The sequence below is a fragment of the Artibeus jamaicensis genome, unplaced genomic scaffold, assembly GCF_021234435.1.
Source record: "Artibeus jamaicensis isolate MK-2021 breed Jamaican fruit bat unplaced genomic scaffold, CSHL_Jam_final contig_233, whole genome shotgun sequence".
NCBI classification, from domain to species: domain Eukaryota; kingdom Metazoa; phylum Chordata; class Mammalia; order Chiroptera; family Phyllostomidae; genus Artibeus; species Artibeus jamaicensis.
Genome location: NW_026521486.1, coordinates 37,406,299 through 37,427,696, shown reverse-complemented (window position 1 = coordinate 37,427,696; position 21,398 = coordinate 37,406,299). Strand labels below are relative to the sequence as shown.

The following is a 21,398-nucleotide window of genomic DNA, read 5'->3' as shown; positions in this document are numbered from 1 at the left end:
CTGAGCAAATAGAGTCAGCTAGTATAGGCTACTCTATTTTTTATTAGATTTTTCTTCTACAGATTCTTTAAGCAAAATTGGATCAATATCACTTCCCAAAACCCACCCTGTATTTTCTGTAAAAGCTATTCTGTGTAGTGAGTTTAGGGCCATATGGTTACTCTTTGTTGAATCTCTTATTTTTTAACAAGGTGTCTATTTGGGCAAGTTTCCTCTTTTTTTTTTTTTTTTGATGTTGAAAACAACAGATTTATTATTTTTTTTATTGATTATGCTGTTACAGTTGTTCTATTCCCCCTTTATTCCCCTCCACCCTACCCCCATCCCCACCATCACCCCCCCTTTAGTTTATGACCATGTGTCTCAAGTCCTTTAGATTCTATATTTCCCATGCTATTCTTGCCCCCCCCCATCTATTTTCTATCTACTGTCTATGCTACTTATTTTCTGTACCTTCTCCCCCCTTCTCCTCCTCCCACTCCCCTGTTGCTAACCCTCCTTGAGATCTTCATTTCTATGTTTCCACTCCTGATCTAGCTGTCCTTTTAGTTTGCTTTCGTTTTAGGTGTAGTTGTTAATAACTGTGAGTTTGTTGTCCTTTCACTGTTCATGTTTCTTTAACTTCTTTTTCTTAGATAAGTCCCTTTAACATTTCATATAATAAGGGCTTGGTGATGATGAACTCCTTGAATTTGATCTTATCTGAGAAGCACCTTATCTGTCCTTCCATTTTAAATGAAAGTTTTGCTGGATAGAGCAATCTTGGTTGTAGGTCTTTAGATTTCATGACTTGGAATACCTCTTTCCAGCCCCTTCTTGCCTGTAAGGTCTCTTTTGAGAAATCAGCTGACAGTCTGATGGGAACTCCTTTGTAGGTGACTGTCCCCTTAGCTCTTGCTGCTTCTAGGATTCTCTCCTTCATTTTTATCTTGGCTAATGTAATTACGATGTGCCTTGGTGTGTTCCTTCTTGGGTCCAACTTCTTTGGTACTCTCTGAGCTTCCTGGATTTCCTGGAAGTCTATTTCCTTTGCCATATTGGGAAAATTCTCCTTTATTATTTGTTCAAATAAGTTTTCCACTGGTGGCTGTGCCTTTCCCCCTTCTGGTACCCCTATAATTCGGATGTTGGAGCGTTTAAAGATGTCCTGGAGGTTCCTAAGACTCTCCTCATTTCTTTGAATTCTTGCTTCTTGACTCTTTTCTGTTTGGCCATTATTTGCTTTCTTCTGGTCCACTCCATTGATTTGAGTCCCAGTTTCCTTTTCATTGCTATTGGTTTCCTGTGCAATTCCATTCATTTCAATTAGTTTCGCCTTCATATATTTGTCTAATTTGTCCGTATAATCAACCAGTTCTGTGAGGATCTTGATAACCAATGTTTTAAACTGTGCGTCTGTGAGATTTGCTATTTCTTCATCGCTTAGATTTATTTCTGGGGCTCTGAGATCCTCCTGCGCCATTCTTGGTCTGTTCGGGCCCTTTAAGAAGTGGTGCCTTGGATTCCCAGGTCGCTGGGTTGTGACGCTGTATGTGGGGGCGTGGCCCGAGCGGGGAAATGGCGACCCCCCTCCGCCGCTTCTCACAGCTGGGTGCGGAGGAGCAGTGCCTTAGGTGGTTCACCTGGGCCGGGCCGCTCAGAGTCGCTGGGTTATGACGCTGTATGTGGAGGTGGGGTCAGAGCAGGGAAATGGCGGCGCCCTCCACTGCCGCTTGCCGTGGGGACCTGCCGGCCCGGTCCAATCGCCCACTCCCTCGCCTGTCCACCCTCGCACAAATGCGCGACCTCAGTCAACACGCAGCCCCAGCCCGGCTGTCTCCCCCGCGGTCGCTCGCCTGGTTGCTCGCGCGGTTGCTCACTGGGTCCAACCCTGCGCCTGGATTCCGCACCTGAGCCCATCTGACCGAGTTTTCCTGTGCAACCCTGCTCCGCCAGCCGCTGGTTTCGCCCCTTACCGGTCAGGCTGAAGAATTTGTTGTAACGGACTTCCGAAAAGTTCAATTTTCTGTGTTCTGGCTGTGTTTTCTGTTGCTAATATTTAGTTTTCTCTAATCTTGGTTGTGTGAGAAGGCACGGCACATCCACCTATGCCTCCATCTTGGCGGAAGTCATAAGTTTCCTCTTATATTGATATAACTCCCCAGTGAAGGAGAGTGAGTTTTATATGAGATTATTTAGGACCATGAAACTTCCAGAAACCTGTTTGGGTTTGCATAAAAACTCATAAATGGAAAGAAGAAACCAACTTTAGGGTGGGAGAAAGGGGTCAAAAAGGCAAACCTTTGTCCTTTGCGAATTTAATATTCAAATTATCTTCCTGGATTCTGTACTTAATACGATTATTCATTTTGGGGCAAAGGGGGAAAACAAACTTTTTTGTTCTTTAACACTCACTGACAAATTTTAACTTCTTCATAACCTAAAGTGTCTGGTTAAATATTATGATCTATCATTTTTCTGTAGGCGTCCTAGTTGGACACGTCCTAGTTGGTGGGCTAGAATAGAAAGCTGGGCAGGTTGCTAGAAGAGGCGAAAATAGCTGCCCCTTAGTGGGGAGGCAGAGAAGGCTTCATGCAGAAGATGGCACTTGAGCTGAATCCTAGCAGGATTCCAGATACAAGAACAGCATTTGCATGTCTGAGTGGATTCGGCATGTTTGAAGATTGTAAATAGTTCCATACAGTGAGAAGGAGATAAAGCCATGGTTCTTCATATAATGTGCTCTGCTAACAAAGAAAATTTTCTTACAAGAATATAAGTTCCAAATACTATAAATTCCAATGTGAATATATATAATTTCTTAATAGAGCTACCTGGACAAGCTTTTAACATCAGACTTTCCAGAGGTAGGTTTGGGGAATCTGTACCTTTACAAAGCTTATCTGGTGTTTGGGAATTATAGTTGTTGTTTATGGCAAGCCATCGGAGAAGGGTGCTCTTAATTATCTCACTTGTATGGGTCATTAGTTTTATTCTCTGCCGTAGGGGTCTGTGACATCCCTCCCTTCGGATCCCCACGGCTTCCCAGAAGAACTGCGGGAGGGGAAGAAGCCTGCCCCCACTTCAGGCCATGGCAGGTGGGGTGGAGGTTTCTGGGCAATCCCTAGTGTGGCGGCACCATCTCAACCCGAATGGGATTCGGACTGCAGCCCACTGTGTGTGATCGTGAGTGAAACAGACACTACTTCACCAATGTGCTGTTTATAGTCCACGCCTGGGACGTAGGGAAGATCTTTATACTTACTTTTCAAGGTCCTAGTGCACTTCCTAAGTGAAGTAAGCACTATGCAAATTTTTTAATCATAATTCTTTTGCTATTTCAAAAAAAATTGGTTTAACATCTATAGATCTAAAATGAATATATTGTTTGGGTGTTTTTTGTTTTGGTGTGAATAAATGTAGTTCATATGCTTCTGACTTTCTTTTATCCTCATAATGTGTTATATGGACTAAGTGGTGTGGATGTGTAAATGTAATCAGTTCATTTTCAGTCCAGACTTGTTAAGACAATCACTTGTGAGTAGGATCTGCACACCGTATACTTAAATACTCCTCAGATGCTTCCAAAGTGTAGTCCAGGTCGAGAACCACTCCCAGTCTCCCTGACCTGTCTTGACCACTCCCCTGCTTGCTCCCAGTGGGCCAACCCCATTGCTCAAACGGACTGAGCTTGTTCCTGCCTCCAGGTCTTGGTCGTAGTTGTCCCCATCAGCTTTCCAGACACCAAATTACATTTACTTGTCTTGCCTCCTCAGGCTCCTCTTGGCTGTAAGTGTCACAGACTTTCTTTGTTTTTGATGACTTGGACAGTTTTGAGGAGCACTCATCTGGTATTTTGTAGAACATCCCTCAATTAAATTTTGTCTGATATTTTACTCATGTTTTACTGGGACTATGAGTTATGGAAAGGAAGATCACAAAGGAACATGCCATTGTTGTCACATGCTATCAAGGGTAGATGCTATTAACATAACTCATCACTGATGCCGTTAATCTGGATCATTGATCAAGGCGTGTTTGCCAAGTGTCTCCACTGAAAAGTTGCATTTTCCCCTTTTCCATACTTACTCTTTAGAAGCAAGTTACTAAGGATGGACCACACTCAAGGGACTGGGTGTTAAGCTCTACCTTTTTGAACAGGGAGTATCTATACAAATTATTTAAAATTTTATATGAGAGATTTGTCTCTTCACCATTTATTTATTTATTAAATAATTTCTTTCTATTAGTATACACTCGGGAATATTTATTTTATAATACTACATGTATTTATTTTGTTGCTCAAATTGTTCTAGCTTTGACCATTGTGAACTTTTTTTGTAGGATGGCTTCTCATGTTTTTGAAATGCCTGCATCATTTGTGACTCTACAGAATGCTCCAGGCTCATCTTTCTTTTAAAAATTTGTATTTATTTATATAGAGAGGAGAAAGGAAAGAGAGATGGAGAGAAATATCAATGTGTGGTTACCCCTTGTGTGCCCCCACCCACAACCCAGGCATGTGCCCTGGACCTGGAATTGAACACGGGACCCTCTTGTTCGCACGCAGGCCAACATTCAATCCACTGAGCTACACCAGGCAGGGCCAAGTTCATCTTGTATATTCTCTGCTCAGTCTTAGAATCAGCCAGTTTTCCAGTGAGCTCTGATTCACTTCATTAGAGACTGGTATGAAAAACTAAGAGCTGGGTGCTGGGGATACTAGTTACTACTAGGGTTTTATTCTGGTAAACTTCTAGGCCTTCCCAGCTGACAAAGCTAGAAAATGTAGGAATCACAGTAACGTAAATATAAATACAAGTTCATGCAGATGTTCCCAATTCATTGTAGTGCCACATGGTTCATTCTAGGCCTCCCCCATCCTTTTGAAGATGTCTGTTGTATAAGAATTCTATCAAAGTGCATTTCTATGTACTATGAAAAAGAAGCCCTAACAGTAAGTGATTAATTAGTGAAAATTTCATGTACTGGAAAAGGCAAATATTAGTACTAATGCCTGAGGGACAGAAGAAGCTATGGCAGACTCACCTGTCAAGTAATATAGTCTTTTCTTGAACTCATGTGATGGACGATGATGCCTGTGGCAAGATGTGGGGACCACAGCAAAACCATCCTTCAGAAGGTGGAGATTCAGCTTGCTGAGTCAATTGAGATTAATAAACAGAATCAGCTGTAAATGTTTGTCAGCCACTTAACTGCAAAAAAAAATTGTCTGCAATTTTATCAGTGGCTCTTCTTGATTTATTTTTTAATTTATTATAATAGTGATGCTTGTAGGAAAAAACAGTTAAAGAAAGCTATCAAGTCAATCTAAAACACCCTTTCCATTTCACTAATCCATCCCTCCTCTCTGTTAAGTAATCAGTATTAAGAATGTTTTAATTATTTTATTTTCTATGAATATTTATGTACACAATATATATATTTAATACTATTTGTATATATCATATATGTTGTATTATCACTTTTTGCATGTAACATTATGTTCTATATTGATACTGATATGAAAAATGCCTGTGTGGGTCATTTTTAAAAACTTTTATTAACAGTTGCCTAACTTATTGGACTGGAGGAATATCTTTCTGAAGCTATTCCTGAAATGCACAGACCTTTGTACCAGAGGTTTTTGATATGATGGTGTAACAAAGTGGTATGTTCCACTCCTCCCAGCTTCTGTGGGAACTCTTCCGTTGATTCTGTTTCTTCTTGTCTCATCTTCATCAACCATATAGACATCCAGGCTCCACCCTCCACTGAAGGGGGCTTTTGAAGGGAACTTCTGAGTGCCCACGTTCTTTCAAAAGAGAAGTTTACCACGTGGGATGAGCCAGTCAGAGAGCTATGCCAAATCTGGGAGCTGTGATAGATACCGTTTTTGCTGGAGGTTACCAAGGACCAGGCTGGCTGACATAGCCGGGTAACACTCTCCGGAGACAGTAAGGATGGCTGACAGCAACACTGGGCCACCTCCCATGGATCGCAGCTCCCCTGGCGCTGGTTACCCTTTGGACTAGGTCTCAGTCTTTAGTGTACACCAGGATCGCCTGGAGGGTTTCTGATTCTCTAAGAATTTACATTCTTAAAGAGAATTTGTATTTCTAATAAATTCCCTTGTAATGTTATTCCACAATTAGGGAAAACCCAGTGCTCTCTTGCTAACTCCATATCGGTCTTTGTGCTTATGGGGAATTTCTAACGTACTTTAGGGAATTAAACTCACTTTGCAATTATATATCAGAATCTTTCTGTCTCAAACTAAATCAGCAGTTGTTACCATTTCAGTCACTTTCTTTCTATAATTCAGTAGTGACTATTTCTCTTTCCATAGCAGTCAGGGACACAAAAGCTATTGTTGGATTAAAGATAAGACCCTAAAAATATAAGAAGCAGGATTTGATTATGAGTAAATGGGGATAGAGGATGGAGAAATTCATCAATTGATATTGAGCTGCTATCCCACTAAAATCTCAGACTGTTGCTTTATAAATGCATGTTGCTCTGTCACATGCTTTTTACATGGTGTTCTCTACCAAATTAAAAGATATCTGATGACTATGCACATAAAATCTCACTAGGAATTGTGGTCTACATTATCAACTCTACAATGATTTTTGTTATTTCATTGTAGTGTGCACACTGTCTTCTATATAAGGAGTGAGTTTAAGAAGTTTCTTTACTACCAAGTAATAGTTTAGAGGATGACTATGAAAATAAGTTTAATCCTTTCATTAGAATGCATGGCAGATAGTAACAATGATAATAGCTACCATATGGAGTCATTGCCATCTGCAAGGTAGTTGCCAAGCACTTTACTTGAGGTAGCTCCTTTAATAATGTCATATGGAAACACACGAATAAGTCAGACTCATCATGCAAAGAATCAAAATGAGCATAGTTATGGCTTGAAAGAAGAGGCCTATGTGTGTTAAGAAACCTCCTTTGAATAAAGTGTATTGAAAAATAACTTCAGTAACTTCAGTAACTTTTGCTGAAGAAACACTTTTGAGAAATGAAAGATTTTCTAAGCTGCAGTGACAGAATATTTGTGACAATTGAAGGATTCTTTCTTCAGAGTATTTTCTTTAGCTGGAGTAGTTGATGGGGCAAATTAATGGATGTTTATTCAAGTTTTTAAACATCTTTTGGAAGCATATCAAACATGAGCAAATCTTAAACTTGCAGTTAGAGGGATTTTCACAAAGTGATCACCTGTGAAGCCAGCAGCCAGATGAAGAAGCAAGTGTCACAGCCCCCAGCAGCCCCCCTTGTGCTTCCTCCCAACATCCATCACCTAAAATGATTGGTGATTTCTCACCTTGATTTCCAACATCATAGGTGACGCGCACCTATTTATGAACTGATCACCTCATTGTAACTTCAGTTTTATCAATTTGCATGATTCTATAAAAGATGGCAATTTGAGACATATTTCTGTAGATAACGTTTGGATACTTTTAACAGTAGAACGCAAATCTGAGGCTACCTCATTTTGAGTGATTTTTTTCCATGTATTCTTTATATCACCGTGAGATCAAAATAAGCTCTAATTTTTCTTTTTTCCTTCTCAACTTAAAAATGGCCTTTGATGTTATTTGGTAAGGGCTTCAAAGGCATTTTATGGCCAAAAGTAGGGGAACTACACTAGTCAGAACTTCTTAGGCCGGTCAGGAGGCATGGTGCACCTTCCGGTGGGAGTTCACACAAAGTGCCCCAGGGGACTGTCTGGCTGGCACCTGGCTGAACTGAGTGTGCATTTTGGGAAAGCCAGATAGAATTAGCCAAGTGGTGAAAAATGTCATTTCTCATCAAACTTCTGTTTTTTCTTTAGGGAAAAAAAATCCACTCTTCTGGACCATTGCTGCTGGAGACCTTGACAAAACCCTGAAAAAGTCGACTGAGCAGATGAGAAATGTTTTAAAAGTCACTTTGCCTGCACTCAAAGTGTTGTCACATGCCGGGGACTTCAGCAGAACCATGCAATGAGGTGTTCATCTCCTAGGGCCCCTTTACATTTACAGCTTATACCAACAGGTGAAGAAACAATCAGAGGCCAGCTATTTAGTCAGAGGATTGGGTGAAGGCGATCAGGAAGCACAAATCCAGGGCCACGTGCCTAGGCCCACATAGGACTCTGTGTCTCTCTGGACTGCCAGTCCTCAGGAAGTGCTTCAGGGCAACCTGCAATTACCGACAGAGATTGCCCTTTTCAATGTAGTACAAAGTCATCTCCATTGCTGATATTTGGAAATGTAGAAATTTAAGATTTATTTTGGACCACTTAGGAAGGAAGTAGTTTGACTTGACTTAATCTTGTAATTCTCCGGGTTGCCACTGATACAGGTCAGAAGAAAGGCAAAGCACCAGGAGGTGCATGAAGACTCAGACTGACTACACGCTGACTCGGACATCGCCCTAATGCGGCTGAGCTCGCCTCTGGAGTTGGCCTCTGTGGTGAGGCCGGTGTGGCTTCCTCACTGCACAGAGCCTCCGAGCCTCCGGTTCTCTCCGGGATCTGCGCTGTGACTGGGCAGGGAAGTATTAGCGGACATAAACATTTTACATTTGCATAAACTTTAGTGCAGGTTGGTAATTTGGAAAATTTGTCATGGAAATGATATAAGGCAGTATCTGCTTTAACCTTTCTTCCTTCCCAAAGCTAGAAACCATGGTTTATTTGGTGTGATAGGTGATCGAGTTAGAGAATGAGCTATTTTCTATTTTCCCTTTAGGGTGACTCATTATGAGCAGGCTAGGCCTACAATCCCAAAAGCCAGATAAGGTTTTTAGGATTGCACTACTCTGTCGCACTACTAAACTCTGACTCAGCAGCACAGCCCAGCCACAGGCAGTGTGACAAGTGGGCGTGGCTCTGCTCCAACAGACTGCTCACTCACGAACTTTAAATTTTATATAATATTTATGTGTCATGAAATATTACTCTTATTTGAGTTTTTCCCAACCATTTAAAATGCACATACCATTATTAGTTCCCAGATTGTAGTAAAGAGACCCTGGGATGGGGTGGAAGGTGCTGGAACGCATTGGCCCGCTGTCTGGTTTGCAGACTGCTGGGCTAGTTACAGAGTGCTTACAGCTGCAATAATTCAGATCATACCAAATGATCTGAATAGGTCAATGTTTGCATATTGCCTCTTTGCACAGTAAAAATCATTTTCTACCATATTTTCCTTCTGCTTCTGTGTCATTTATTTGGAATCTGTGAGCTTGAAGGAGAGGATTTATCTTCATGCACAGTGTTGATGTTCAAAGCTCCTGTACTACCTGCAGCCAAACTGCTTTTCCCCAAAGTCTTTGCAACCACCATGTAGGAGACTTTTATCCTCTCTGTTTTGCAAATGAGGAGCTTATGGCCCAGAGTTATACAATGTACTAATATCCCAAGACTACTAAGTAACAAAGGTAGGATTTAAAATCAGCCATGGCCCAGCTGATAATTCTCAACTTCCCAGCCTGACTTGGGCTCTGTGTAATTTGGCCTCCACTTAACTGTTCAACTTCATTTCCTCCTTTTGTCCCTTCAGACACCGTGGTCTTCCTTTCTCTTAAACACCAAACTTATTCTGCTTTCTGAAGCTCTGCACTTCGTTTTCTTCCACTTAGAACATGGTGATGGGACTCGCCAGCGGCCTCCTCCTCATTTCACTCTCCATCTCCAATGTCACTCCCCTTCTCGGCCCCCTGTGCTGCAGCAGGCCTGTTCTGCACCTACTTTCTACACTACCCACTGTGTCGTCTCATTGTACATGCGCATTCTTGGCATGTTTTTATGTGATCATTTTCTGCAGCCCATCCCTTAGAGGGGGAACCTCCGGGGGCAGATCTCTGTCTAATTCAGCACCCTCTCCCCAGAGCTAGAAGTTTACCCAGATTAGAGTGAAAAGGAAATATTTACTGACAGACTGGTTGCAAAGCCCCTGAATAAGTATACCCATTCTCTGAAACCTTCAGCCTTTGCCAACTTCATGACCACCAGGTGACTGAGAGGTGCTTACAGTCTTATGGAAGAGGAATCTATTCCTTCTGACTCAAAGAAAATGAGTTCTTGATTTTGAGACATGGTAAGCAACACCGATGGGAGGCATGGTCCCTGAAAAGAGGAGTTTAAATACATTAAAATACTTGTGTGTTAGATTAGTGTATCAAGAACAGCATAAGATTTGGTCCAAACTAGGCTGCAGTACTGGTTCTGTCCCACAGGTGCTGTGAGATCGAATTTCCAGAGCTGTGCCCTTTCTGTGTGTGAGACCAGTGCGAGCCCACCCCATAATGCTGTGGTACTGTTGGGTGCTTGCTATATAAATGTAAGGTAATTTTTATTTTGTTCCAAAAGGTTTAAGACTATAAAATAGTAAACCTAATTGTTGTAATGTCATGAATCTAATGTGATAGAATTTCATGCAAAATATGTGTTAAGACAGGCATGATGGAGGGTCAATTATGAGAAGAAATTCTTTAGTGTCATTTTAAATTGGAGTTGAGTTTAGGCGACTGTGTCAATTGAGGAAAAAAGAAATATGATTTTAATTTATATTAGGAAATCATAGGAACATATTGCTATCGCATATTTATAATATATATTTACATAATGTATATATTTGTAATCATATCAATCACCTATAACACCAGTTCATATCTTGGTTTTTTTTCTGAGTTTTTATGTAGCATTGTTTAAAACACTAATATTTAAATTAGAAATAAGCTAGAAAAATGTTTCTGGTCTTGTTCTCTTGCCAATGTCCTTCCTTCACAAAGATGTCACATCTGGAAATGAAAATACTCTGCATTTTGTGTATATATGTATATACATATATATATACTTATTTATTTATTTATCTATTTATTTATTTTAACTGTTGTTCAAGTACAGTTTTCTGCCTTTTACTTCCATCCCAGCCCACCTCCCCAGTGCTCCCCAACTCCCTCCCATTTCCCACCCCCTTACTTTTTATCCATGTGACCTTTATACTTGTTCCTGTAAACCCTTCCCCTTTTCCCCTGAAATTCCCTCCCCTCTGCCCTCTGGTCACTGTCAGCCTGTTCTCAATTTCAGTGTCTTTGGTTATATTTGCTTGTTTGTTTGTTTTGTTGACTAGGTTCCTGTTAAAGGTGAGATCATGTGGTATTTGTCCTTCACTGCCTGGCTTATTTCACTCAGCATAATGCTTTCCAGTTCCATCCATGCTGTTGCAAAGGGTAGGAGCTCCTTCTTTCTTTCTGCTGCATAGAATTCCATTGTGTAAATGTACCATAGTTTTTTGATCCATTCATTTACTGCTGGGCACCTAGGTTGCTTCCACCTCTTGGCTATTGTAAATTGTGCTGCTATGAACATTGGGGTGCATAGGTTCTTTTGGATTGATGTTTCAGGGTTCTGAGGATATAATCCTAGCAGTGGAATTGCTGGGTCAAAAGGCATATTCATTTTTAGTTTTCTTAAAAATTCCATACTGTTATCCATAGTGTCTTTACCAGTCTGCAATCCCACCAACAGTAAACTAGGGTCCACTTTTCTCCACATCCTCTCCAACACTTGTTGTTTGTTGCTTTGTTTATGATGGCCATTCTGACCACTGTAAAGTGGTATCTCATTGTGGTTTTAATTTGTATCTCTCTGATAACTAGTGATACTGAGCATCTTCTCATGTGTCTCTGGATCCTCTGTATGCCCTCCTTATATTTTTTGATTTAGCATTTTACACCAGCTCAGGCACAATGGAATGATTGCAATTATGTTAGTGCAGAGCAAGTCTGAGCTTCAATATTTTTAACCTGACTTCTTGCATCCATCATGAAGCTCTCTTTCTGAATCAGTTTCTTAATTAGATGGTAGCCTGGTGAGTCGCCTATAGCAGATTCAGGTGCCTGTGTTAGAGAGAGAGAGATCTACACACGCACTTACTATTCTCCTCACCCAGGAAGGATGAAAGAGAGGCTGATCTGTGCTGGCCTTGTAGCTGGAGGGGGAGAGGGCTGTCAGGTGAGATTTTGCAGAGGAAGACAGGAAATCGTCATCTGCTAGAGAGTCTCCTTGCACAAGAGGAGATGACTCTCAAAGCCACAGACAGCTCTTAGTCTGTACTTCATAGCATCATGCAAGGTCCCCTCGCCCAAAGGCCAAAAGGAGGACAGGCAGAGTGAGTTACTGTATTCAAGCTTGCTGAGATGGTAGAGGTGGGTGGTAAGAATCTACAGCCACGAGAGCAGGGGGATGCAGCAAGGGGCCATGAGAAAGTAGATGATGCAGCACCACTAAACTGGCCTGCAGGTGGGAAGATGTTTTCAGATATATTTCAGGCTTTGGGAAGAGAGAAACAAGCAAATAAGGATTCTAAATTAGTGTATCCTGTTTATCACTGAAGAGTTTCCTTGTTTTAAATTCTTGTTAATCTTCAGTAAACTCACACTTGTTTTTCTACCCCCATGGAGTAAAATAGAATAAGCATGAAGAAAATAAGAATCTTTGAAAAAATGGTTTTTGTATACAGTGAAAACCAAATCGCAGAGCACTAGTTTAATTTCAGTGATATTGTAGATGTACTCACAGGGGCAATGACACTGTTGGCAAGTTCAGAATCATGTAATAAAAAGACAGAATATGAGCAACTACCTCACAAACACCAGCTTTACTATTTATGAAGCCAACTAAGGAGTGAGATTTTAGATGTACAACCGAAAAGAGTTTCTAACACTCTGTAGCCCACCTTCAATATCTAGTGTGGATTTGAGCAGCCCACCTAAAGGAAAGTGGTGATCTCCACAAGTTTCACACTGGGATAGAGTAGAGAGGAAAGAAATAACAAATCTCTAGTTTTTACAGCTTTTTGGTGGCCCCTCCACCAATCAAGAAACATGGACCAATGAATGTCACCTCTATGGGGAAAAAAACTGGGTATTAATCTCAATAGAAGTCCTTCCACCTGAAAGCATAAAGAGGGAAGGGAAGTGATCCCTTCTTCCCTCCGTCAATGAGATTTATGAAAATCTGACAGGACAGCTGATGGCACCTGGGATAACCGTGTGAGGTCCCCAGGTGCCTACTTTGAAGGGGACTAAAGTATCATTGTCCTATGTACAATGTTTCTTGTATCTTGTATCTTCTTCGATAAATGTCTTCATTTTTCATATTACATGGCTGGATACCTTCTGGATAGACCACATATATTAAAATGAAGAAGTCTGATGTCTTTAAATTTGTTCTTTCTCAGGATTATTTTGGCTCTTTGGTCTTTTGTGGTTTCATATGAATTTTAGAATATTTTTATTTCCGTAAAAGGTGTCACTAAAATTTTGACATAAACTGCATTGAATTTGTAGATAGCTTTCATTCGTATGGACATTTTAATAATATTAATTCTTCCAATCCATGAACGTGAGATAGCTTTTCAATTATTTGTGTTTTCTTCAATTTCTTTTGTCAGAATCTTATAATTTTCAGTAGAGAGCTTTCACATTCTCAGCTGAATTTATTAGTAAGTATTTTATTCTTTTTGATGATATTGTACATAAGATTTTTTGAATTTCTTTTTTATATATTTTGTTAGTGTATAGAGACACACTGATTTCTATATGTTCATTTAGTATCCTAAAACTTTACTGCATTTGTTGATTAGTTCCAACAGTTTTTTGGTAGAGTCTTTAGAATTTTCTATATATAAGATTATATCATCTGCAAACAGTTTTACTTCTTCCTTTTTTGATTTGTATGCCCTTCTAAAATTTTGTCTAATTGCTTTGGCAAAGGCCTCCAGTACCATATTGAATAGTGATAGTGAGAGTTGGTACCCTAGTCTTGTTCCCGATCTTAGATGAAAATGTTTCAACCTTTCACTGCTGAATATGATGTTAGCTGTGTGTAGCTATGTATAGATTTTATCATGTTGAGGTATGTTCTGTCTATATCCAATTTGTTGAGAGATTTTTTAATATCATGAACATATAATAGATGTTAGATGCTTTTTCTATACTAACAACATGATAATATAATTTTAACTTCCCTTGTATTAATGTGGTAAATCACACTTACTGATTTGTGTATGTTGAACCATCCCAGGGTCACTGGGATAAATCCCACTTGATCATGGTGTATTTTCCTTTTGGATTCATTTAGTTTTGCATTTAGTTTGCTAGTATACATGTTCCTTGACTTATGATAAAGTTACATCCTAAGAACCCCATCATAAGTTGAAAATATATTTAAGTGGAAATGCGTTTAATACGCCTAGTTGACCAAACATCATAGCTTGGCCTCAGTTACCTTAAATGTGCTCAGAACATTTACATTAGCCTACAGTTGGGCAAAATCATCTCACTGCCATTGACCAGCATCACTAGAGAGCAATATGATAATACTGTATATTGCTAGCCCAGGAAAAGATTATAATTCAAAGTATAGTTTTTACTAACTGCATATTGCTTTTTTACCATCATAAAGTCAAAAACTGTAAGTCAAACCATTGTGAGTCAGGGTCTGTCTGTATTTTGTTGAGAACTTTTGTATTATAATTATCAGGGATACTGGGCCGTGATTTTCTTGTCTTGTAGCATCCTTATCTGTCCTGGGTCTCAGGCTAATGCTGGCCTCATAAAATGAGCCTGGGAGTGTTCCCGCCTTTTCAATTTTTTTGAAGAGTTTGCAAAGAATTGGAGTTAATTCTTTAAATGTTTAGTAGATTCATCAGTGATGCCATCTGGTCCTGGACTTTTCTCTGTTGGAATGTTTTTGACTACTAAATCAATCTCCTTACGTGCATTGGTCTGTCTGATTTTTTATTGCCTTATGATTAAGACTTGGCGAGTTGTATAATTCTAGGTCACATGCCCTGCTTGATGACAAGGATACATTCTGAGAAATATGTCATTAGGAGATTTCCTCTTTGTGCAAACATCATAGATTGTACTTATGCAAACCCAGATTGCATAGCCTACTACTGTAATAGCATGTGCTCTATTTTTACATGACTGGCAGCACAGTGGGATTGTTTACACCCACATCACCACAAACATATAAATAATGCATTGCACTACCATGTTAGGATAGCTACAATGTCACTAGGTAATAGAAATTTTTCAGTTTCAGGAAAATATTATGGGACCACCATCATATATGTGGTTTGTCACTGACTAAAATATCATTATGTATGGCCTGGCTGCATTTCTTCCAGGTGGTCTGATTTGGGGTATATCATTTATTTATTATAGTCTCTTTATATTTCTGTGGTATCCGCCATAATGTCTCCTCTTTCATTTGCAATTTTATTTATTTGAGTCTAAGGTATACAAATTGACATAGAATGACTTTTAAGAATTTAAAGAAATGCAGTATGAATAAATTATTCATTATTCCTATTCCAAAATTAAAAAACAGGAGCTCTGATTAAAGCAAATTTCTAGAACATGTTTCCTTGGTGTTTCAGGGAGACGCTGGTGGACCATTAGTGTGTAGACATGAAAACGATCTCTTTTGCCTCTGTGGCTTCATCAGCTGGGGAGCTGGCTATGCCCGACCAGGGAAGCCAGGTGTATTTGCCAGGGTGAGTGTCTTCCTGGACTGGATTCAGTCCCCAAAATGGTAAGTATCTTTCCAATAATTATAAAAACCATGTCTCTTTCTTTAGATTTCCATCAGCATTAAGGAAGAGAAGACTATAAAGTAATATTTTATTTATTTTAGTTTTAAAACCCATTAAAATGCACATTAAAGTTCTGTAAGAATATGTTCCCCCTTATACAGAGTTAGGGTAAAGCTGACTTTTCCTCAGGCTGTTCGAATACTTGACATGCATTTCCCTTTAACAAAAGCGGCTTTGGTACAGACTATGTGTGGTCTCCAGGCACTCATTTTTATTTATTTTTACCCTGTTCTCTCCAGATACAAATTTTGCTTCACTTCAGATAAATAATAAAAGCAAAACCTTAACAAGGAAACAATGGCCACCACTCATAACTTCAACAGACAGTGCATCTGGGCTGGGTAACGGATATTCATGTTATCCCATTAAAACAGCTAGTAAGAATTTAGCAAAAAGCATTCCATGTCTGGGCCCCCTTATTTTCCTTGGAACACTCTAAGCTCTGTGTTTTCATTCTGTTAGGGAGTTCAAACTGAAAGAGATGATATTTGTGATTGTGATGGTCTGGGGATCTTTTCTACTTCATAGATACAGTGGTCACAGGTTAAAAAAAATCTTTTGATTGTGAACAACTGCCTGAATTTGAAGTGCAGAGCATTATTTTGACCTCTGAGCTATTTATTCCTATATAAACAAAGGTTCTTATACTTTCAGGTGTCTTGTTCATGTAAGACTCCAGCTATGAGAACCCCAAGACTAGCATGAGGGTTACTGTCTCTCTCGATTCTCCCATAATTACTGTCTGTTTTCTAATAGGATTTTTATTGTTAGTGAAGAACAAACAGTAGCCTGAGGTTTTGAAGTCTGTAGTAGACTTGTGGGGAGATGAAAATTCTATAATATCATCATTCTTGGTTTTCTAATGGTCAGGATCTTTCCCCTTTCATTTAGCTCTTTCCCACCCACTCCCACATATATTTGACCTAGTATACAGTAAAAGGAGTTGGAGAAAAATTGAAGAAGATGCAAGCAAAGGGGGTTGGGGAATTGTTAGATCGATGACTCCAGCAGAAGAAAGGGATGAAATCTAGTGCTTGGCCAGAGGGATTGGTCTTAGGAGCAAAGCGCAGTACCTCCATAATTGCCAAATGGAAGGCAGAATATTCAGTCACTGACACAGGTGTATGGGTACATGTAGAGATGGGAGCTTCTGGCATTTTTTTCTAATTGCTCCTGTTTTCTCAGCAAATGCAATAGGGCATTATGAAGGAAGGTTCAAGAGTTTTAAAAGGGAAAAAAAGGGAAAGTATGAAAAAGTTCTCTAAAAAAAGTGGCTAAGTGCTTAGACTAAGAAAATGTAGTAGAATTATTGGGCAGCATAAAAACCTCTGAGATTAATGATGATAAATTCAGAAGGAGACCAACCAGTTGACTTAATTGTACATTCTCCTCTGTAGACACTGAGCACTACCACATAGATGCAGAGCAGGCAGAGAATTCATTCAGTTGGTATGGATTTTCCCAGGGATGCAAGGGTATGAGGGAAGTGAGAGTATGTGTGAAGAAGGGACTAAAACAATGGGTCATTGGAATTGAAGTAGGAAAGGAGTAAACAAGGATGTGAGATGAGTCAGGGACCAAGGAAGAGGGGACAGGGTAGGTAGTTAGCAATTTTCCAGCTTTTTCATGCCATGGCACACAAACACAGTGTACTAAAATTCTTTGGCACACCAAAAAACATATGTTTTGCTGATCTAACCAAAAAGTTAGGTATAATTTTGATTCATTCACACCGGAAAGTTATTGATGAGTTGGTTCTTGACATTTTTTTAATTTGACAGTCTAAGGAAAAAGAGGTCAGTGCTCCTCACTAAATAGTCAGGTATTGCCTGTTTTAAAATTGTTGTGGCACACTATTATGCCATGGCATACCGGTGGAAAATCCCTGGGATAGTTGAATTGCAAGTCTCAAAAGTTGTAAGGAGTTGGAGGAACTTAAAAGACAGAAGTTTATGGTTGGAGACCGTGGTGCTTAAAATTGAGATTATGAAAAGCTTGGGGTTTCTTCTAATGAACAGGCCTCTAGGGACTGACCTTTGGGATGAGGCTGAGCTCGGGTCGGGGGAAGTTGAGAAATCGACAAGCTTCAGTTCTGGAATCATCATCTCCATTATAGGGATACTGAAATCAGCAAGCGTTGGAGGAATAGTGTGGGAGGGAATGTCTGCTAAAATCTAGGAGTGAAAAGGAATAACTCAGAGACCAGCTGTGGGCGATATGGTCTGACAACACAAGAGTCAAAGAGTCAGAACAAGAGTCAGAGTCATATTTAGATTAAAATGAAATCTGGAGCCCTGGCTGGTATGGCTCAGTGAATTGAGTGCCGGCCTGTGAACCAAAGGCCACAGGTTGGATTCCCAGTGAGTCAGTTGCCTCAGTTGCAGGCCAGGTCCCCGGTTGGGGGCATGCAAGAGGCAAACGACTCTCTCACACATCAGTGTTTTTCTCCTTCTGTTTCTCCCTTCCTTCCTCCCTCTCTAACAATAAATAAATATAATCCTTAAAGAAATGAAGTCTGGAATTGGGGTTGAGATAGAGAGCAAACTTAGGTCCAGGATTCTAAAACCTAATGATTTCAATGGGTTGGTTGGCTTAAATAATTTGAATGTGTACCTAAGTAATTTAATGCAGGTACAGCACTGAGAATATGGGTGACATGAGCAGGGAGAAGGGTCAATAAGTGGTAGTGATGTGTTCTTTGACCTATCCCATTCAGGCTATTGGAAAATAAATGTTAATATGTAGAGAAAATATTTCTCACTTGTATATGTTCAGGAATTCTTATGCATGCTGAAGAACTTGGAAAGTTTTACACATGAATCTGCATTGTTTTATTTTAGTTCTAGGACTATTGTATGAGAGAAAAATGTTAGGACTATGCCACATTTAACACCCACCTGCTCTCACCACTCGTTTTTTATGTAAGGGAATTAATGCATCTTAGCTATTTTTTAATTGTTCCCCATTTATAAAAAGCAGTGACTGGTTGGGAATTCATGAATTTTTATGATTTGTCTCCTTTTTCAGGCATATTTGTCACAGAGGATTCATGTGGAGAAGAAAAAAAATTGAAAAGATCGGAAAGACGTATTAGGGGCAGACTATGAAAGACATTGTGCGGTGTACTACTTTAGCTGCTCTAAACAAAGAAAGAACTCCGTTCTTCTGTTTCATACACTGTTCCCAGATTGGAGGGCATGGTAGGGGAAGATTAGAGACTGGTAAATCAGTTAGGTTACTATTAAGTCAAAGTAGACTTAATAAGCCTATAAATTACATTGCTGTAGCCATATAAATGAAAAGGAGAATTCGCAGAGAAGCAACAGAAGACTGGGCAGTGGACTAGCATCCTGAATTCTTGCAGCATTTTATTTCCCTTCTACCACCCTTCATTGCTACCTGGTTAGATTAATAATTTTTCTACATAATACACATATAATCATGTATATATTAACAAATACATAATAAAATGTGTTAATTTAAGTATAAGTATTTCAATATGTAATTGCTCGGAAGACTTTTATCGAGGGACTAAATAGGCATAAGGGAAGAAGGAACAGTCAAGGATGTAACCTGAAGAAGGAGAAGCTGGTTACAAAATCAGTGGGCCAGAGAGCTACCGGCAGCTGCAGCTCTGCAGGTATCCCTGCAGGTCTAATGGCAGCCTTGAACTTAGAAATAAGTCAGAGAAATGAGAGATATTCAAGAGCTTTCAGCAAATTCTTCTTTTCTTGACCTCAATCACAAATTGCATGCATGTAATCATTAGTCCCAGTAGGATAAATGCTCAGTGAAATTAGTAAAGATTTAGGAACAGATCTTTAGTTGCATCTCAAAGAAGGAAAGAAATGAAGACATGCCGGAGTAGAGAGTGTAAGCCATTGTGCATTTTCTAAGAAATTTTAAAAATTCAGTTAAAAGTCATTTTACATCATTATAATTTAAATTCTACTCTTGCAATCTCATGTCAAGAAAATAGGACACATTAAATGGGATGATCTTTTTTACCGAAGGACTTGTGACGAAGTATAGTAAAGTTTTACTTTCCTCCTTGTAAACCTAATTTTTCCAACTTTGTGATAGAACCTCATTTTTCTCGGCTTTGCTTATGTTTGTCCCTGGCATCTGTGGGTTCTGAACTGCAGGCTGTTTCTCTGAAGTGAAGCTAGAAGAGCCCAGAGGCTTTTAATCAACTCCAAGGTATCCACTGGGTTATCAGGGAAAGCTGGAATGTTCTTGGATGCTCAGAGCCTCACCAAGCAGTACAGCCAAATTTACAGTCAAATACCTGTCACTCCCTGGGTCTCATATGTGTCAAGACTCAGCCCTGATTATTTATGAAGAAGGCCACAGGGAGAGAAGGACATCAGGTAACCCTTACTGGCGTTTAAACTTCAGGCTGGAACTCTGTTCTGCAGAGGCGGTCCTTGGATTTGGTAATAATACCGCCAAAATGGAGATCCATGTAATAGGCATGCCTTTTTTCCTAGGCCCACCTAATATGTTCAAAACATACAAAACAGGTATACTAAAGGTTGAGTGTGTGTGTTTGTATTTTATTGCTTGTATAGTCAAGGGAAAAAAAGGCAAAAGGGGCAGACTTCTTTAAACATACCAAAAACATGCCAGAATGCCTGAACTGTGCATATGCAAGAGTCAAGATGGTTAAAAATGCGGGGTGGGAAGGCAGTATTAAATTTTTAAATGAAGCAAAATATATTAAAGGCTTTTAAATTGGCAGAATTAAAAACATTGTTAGTAACATGCCAGCTGTCATTTTATCTCATGTGCCAGCAAACCCATTTTTGTTCAACAAAATGAAGATGCCACATCTTGTCTGTGTCGGTGTCATACAGGCCTTTTGTCTCTCAGTGAAGAGGAAAGTGTTGGAAGTAATATGGTTAATGGGGAAACCTGGAATGAAATGTTTGTGTGTATGGTGCACATACCTATGCATGTGCTCGATTCAGGAGTACATGGAGGCCTGCGAAATTGCTTTGAAAGTGAGATTATTTTCTTAGGTTTACATTAGGGTGAGAGGTTAAATCATTAACTTAAAAGGCAAACACAAATTTTTCACATTTTTTAAATTGTTGTTCAAGCATAGTTGTCTCCATTCTCCCCCCATCACTCCCCCCACCCCGGCCAGCCCCACCTCCCACTCTTGATCCAAACTCCCCTTTGGTTTTGTCCATGTGTCCTTTATACACATTCCTGAGAGCCCTTTCCCCCCATTGTCCCCTCCCACCTCCCCTCTGGTTACTGTCAGTTTGGTGTTAATTTCAATGTCTCTAGTTATATTTTACTTGCTTGTTTTGTTGATTAGGTTCTCACCTATAGGTGAAATTATATGGTATTTGTCTTTCACTGCCTGGCTTACTTCACTTCGTGTAATGTTCTCCAGTTCCATCCATGCTGTCACAAAGGGTAGAGACTCCTTTCTTTCTGCAGGGTAGTATTGCATCATGTAAATGTACCATAGATTTTGGCTCCACTCATCTATGGGTTTGGCAAAATGGCAGAGGAGTGAGTGGAAGCATTGCCCCCAAGAGAAAAGGCACACACATTTGTTAAATGGATCTTTCTTTCAAAATACTATCTCATTTAGACTTCAGAAAAACTATTAACTGGCCTGTCCAGTAGGGACATCTTTCCCCTACAACCAGACCTCTTAAAACTGCTCAAGGTCTTCTCCTCATAGCTGGATGGAATAAAATCCAAATCCTCACCTACCTTTCTCCTGCCAGC

General features: G+C 39.8%; 1 protein-coding gene across 1 annotated transcript in view; it reads left to right on the top strand.

Annotated features, from left to right (window-relative positions):
• The window catches only part of OVCH1 (ovochymase 1), a 76,536-nt gene that overhangs the window by 22,837 nt on the left and 32,301 nt on the right, over positions 1 to 21,398 (top strand). The window contains 10 exon segments of the mRNA XM_053661425.1: positions 2,986 to 3,120; positions 3,123 to 3,155; positions 7,829 to 7,911; positions 8,353 to 8,481; positions 8,484 to 8,544; positions 11,842 to 11,912; positions 11,915 to 11,998; positions 15,435 to 15,586; positions 15,894 to 15,991; positions 19,796 to 20,086. Of these exon segments, the coding sequence (XP_053517400.1) occupies positions 2,986 to 3,120; positions 3,123 to 3,155; positions 7,829 to 7,911; positions 8,353 to 8,481; positions 8,484 to 8,544; positions 11,842 to 11,912; positions 11,915 to 11,998; positions 15,435 to 15,586; positions 15,894 to 15,991; positions 19,796 to 20,086 (1,137 nt within the window).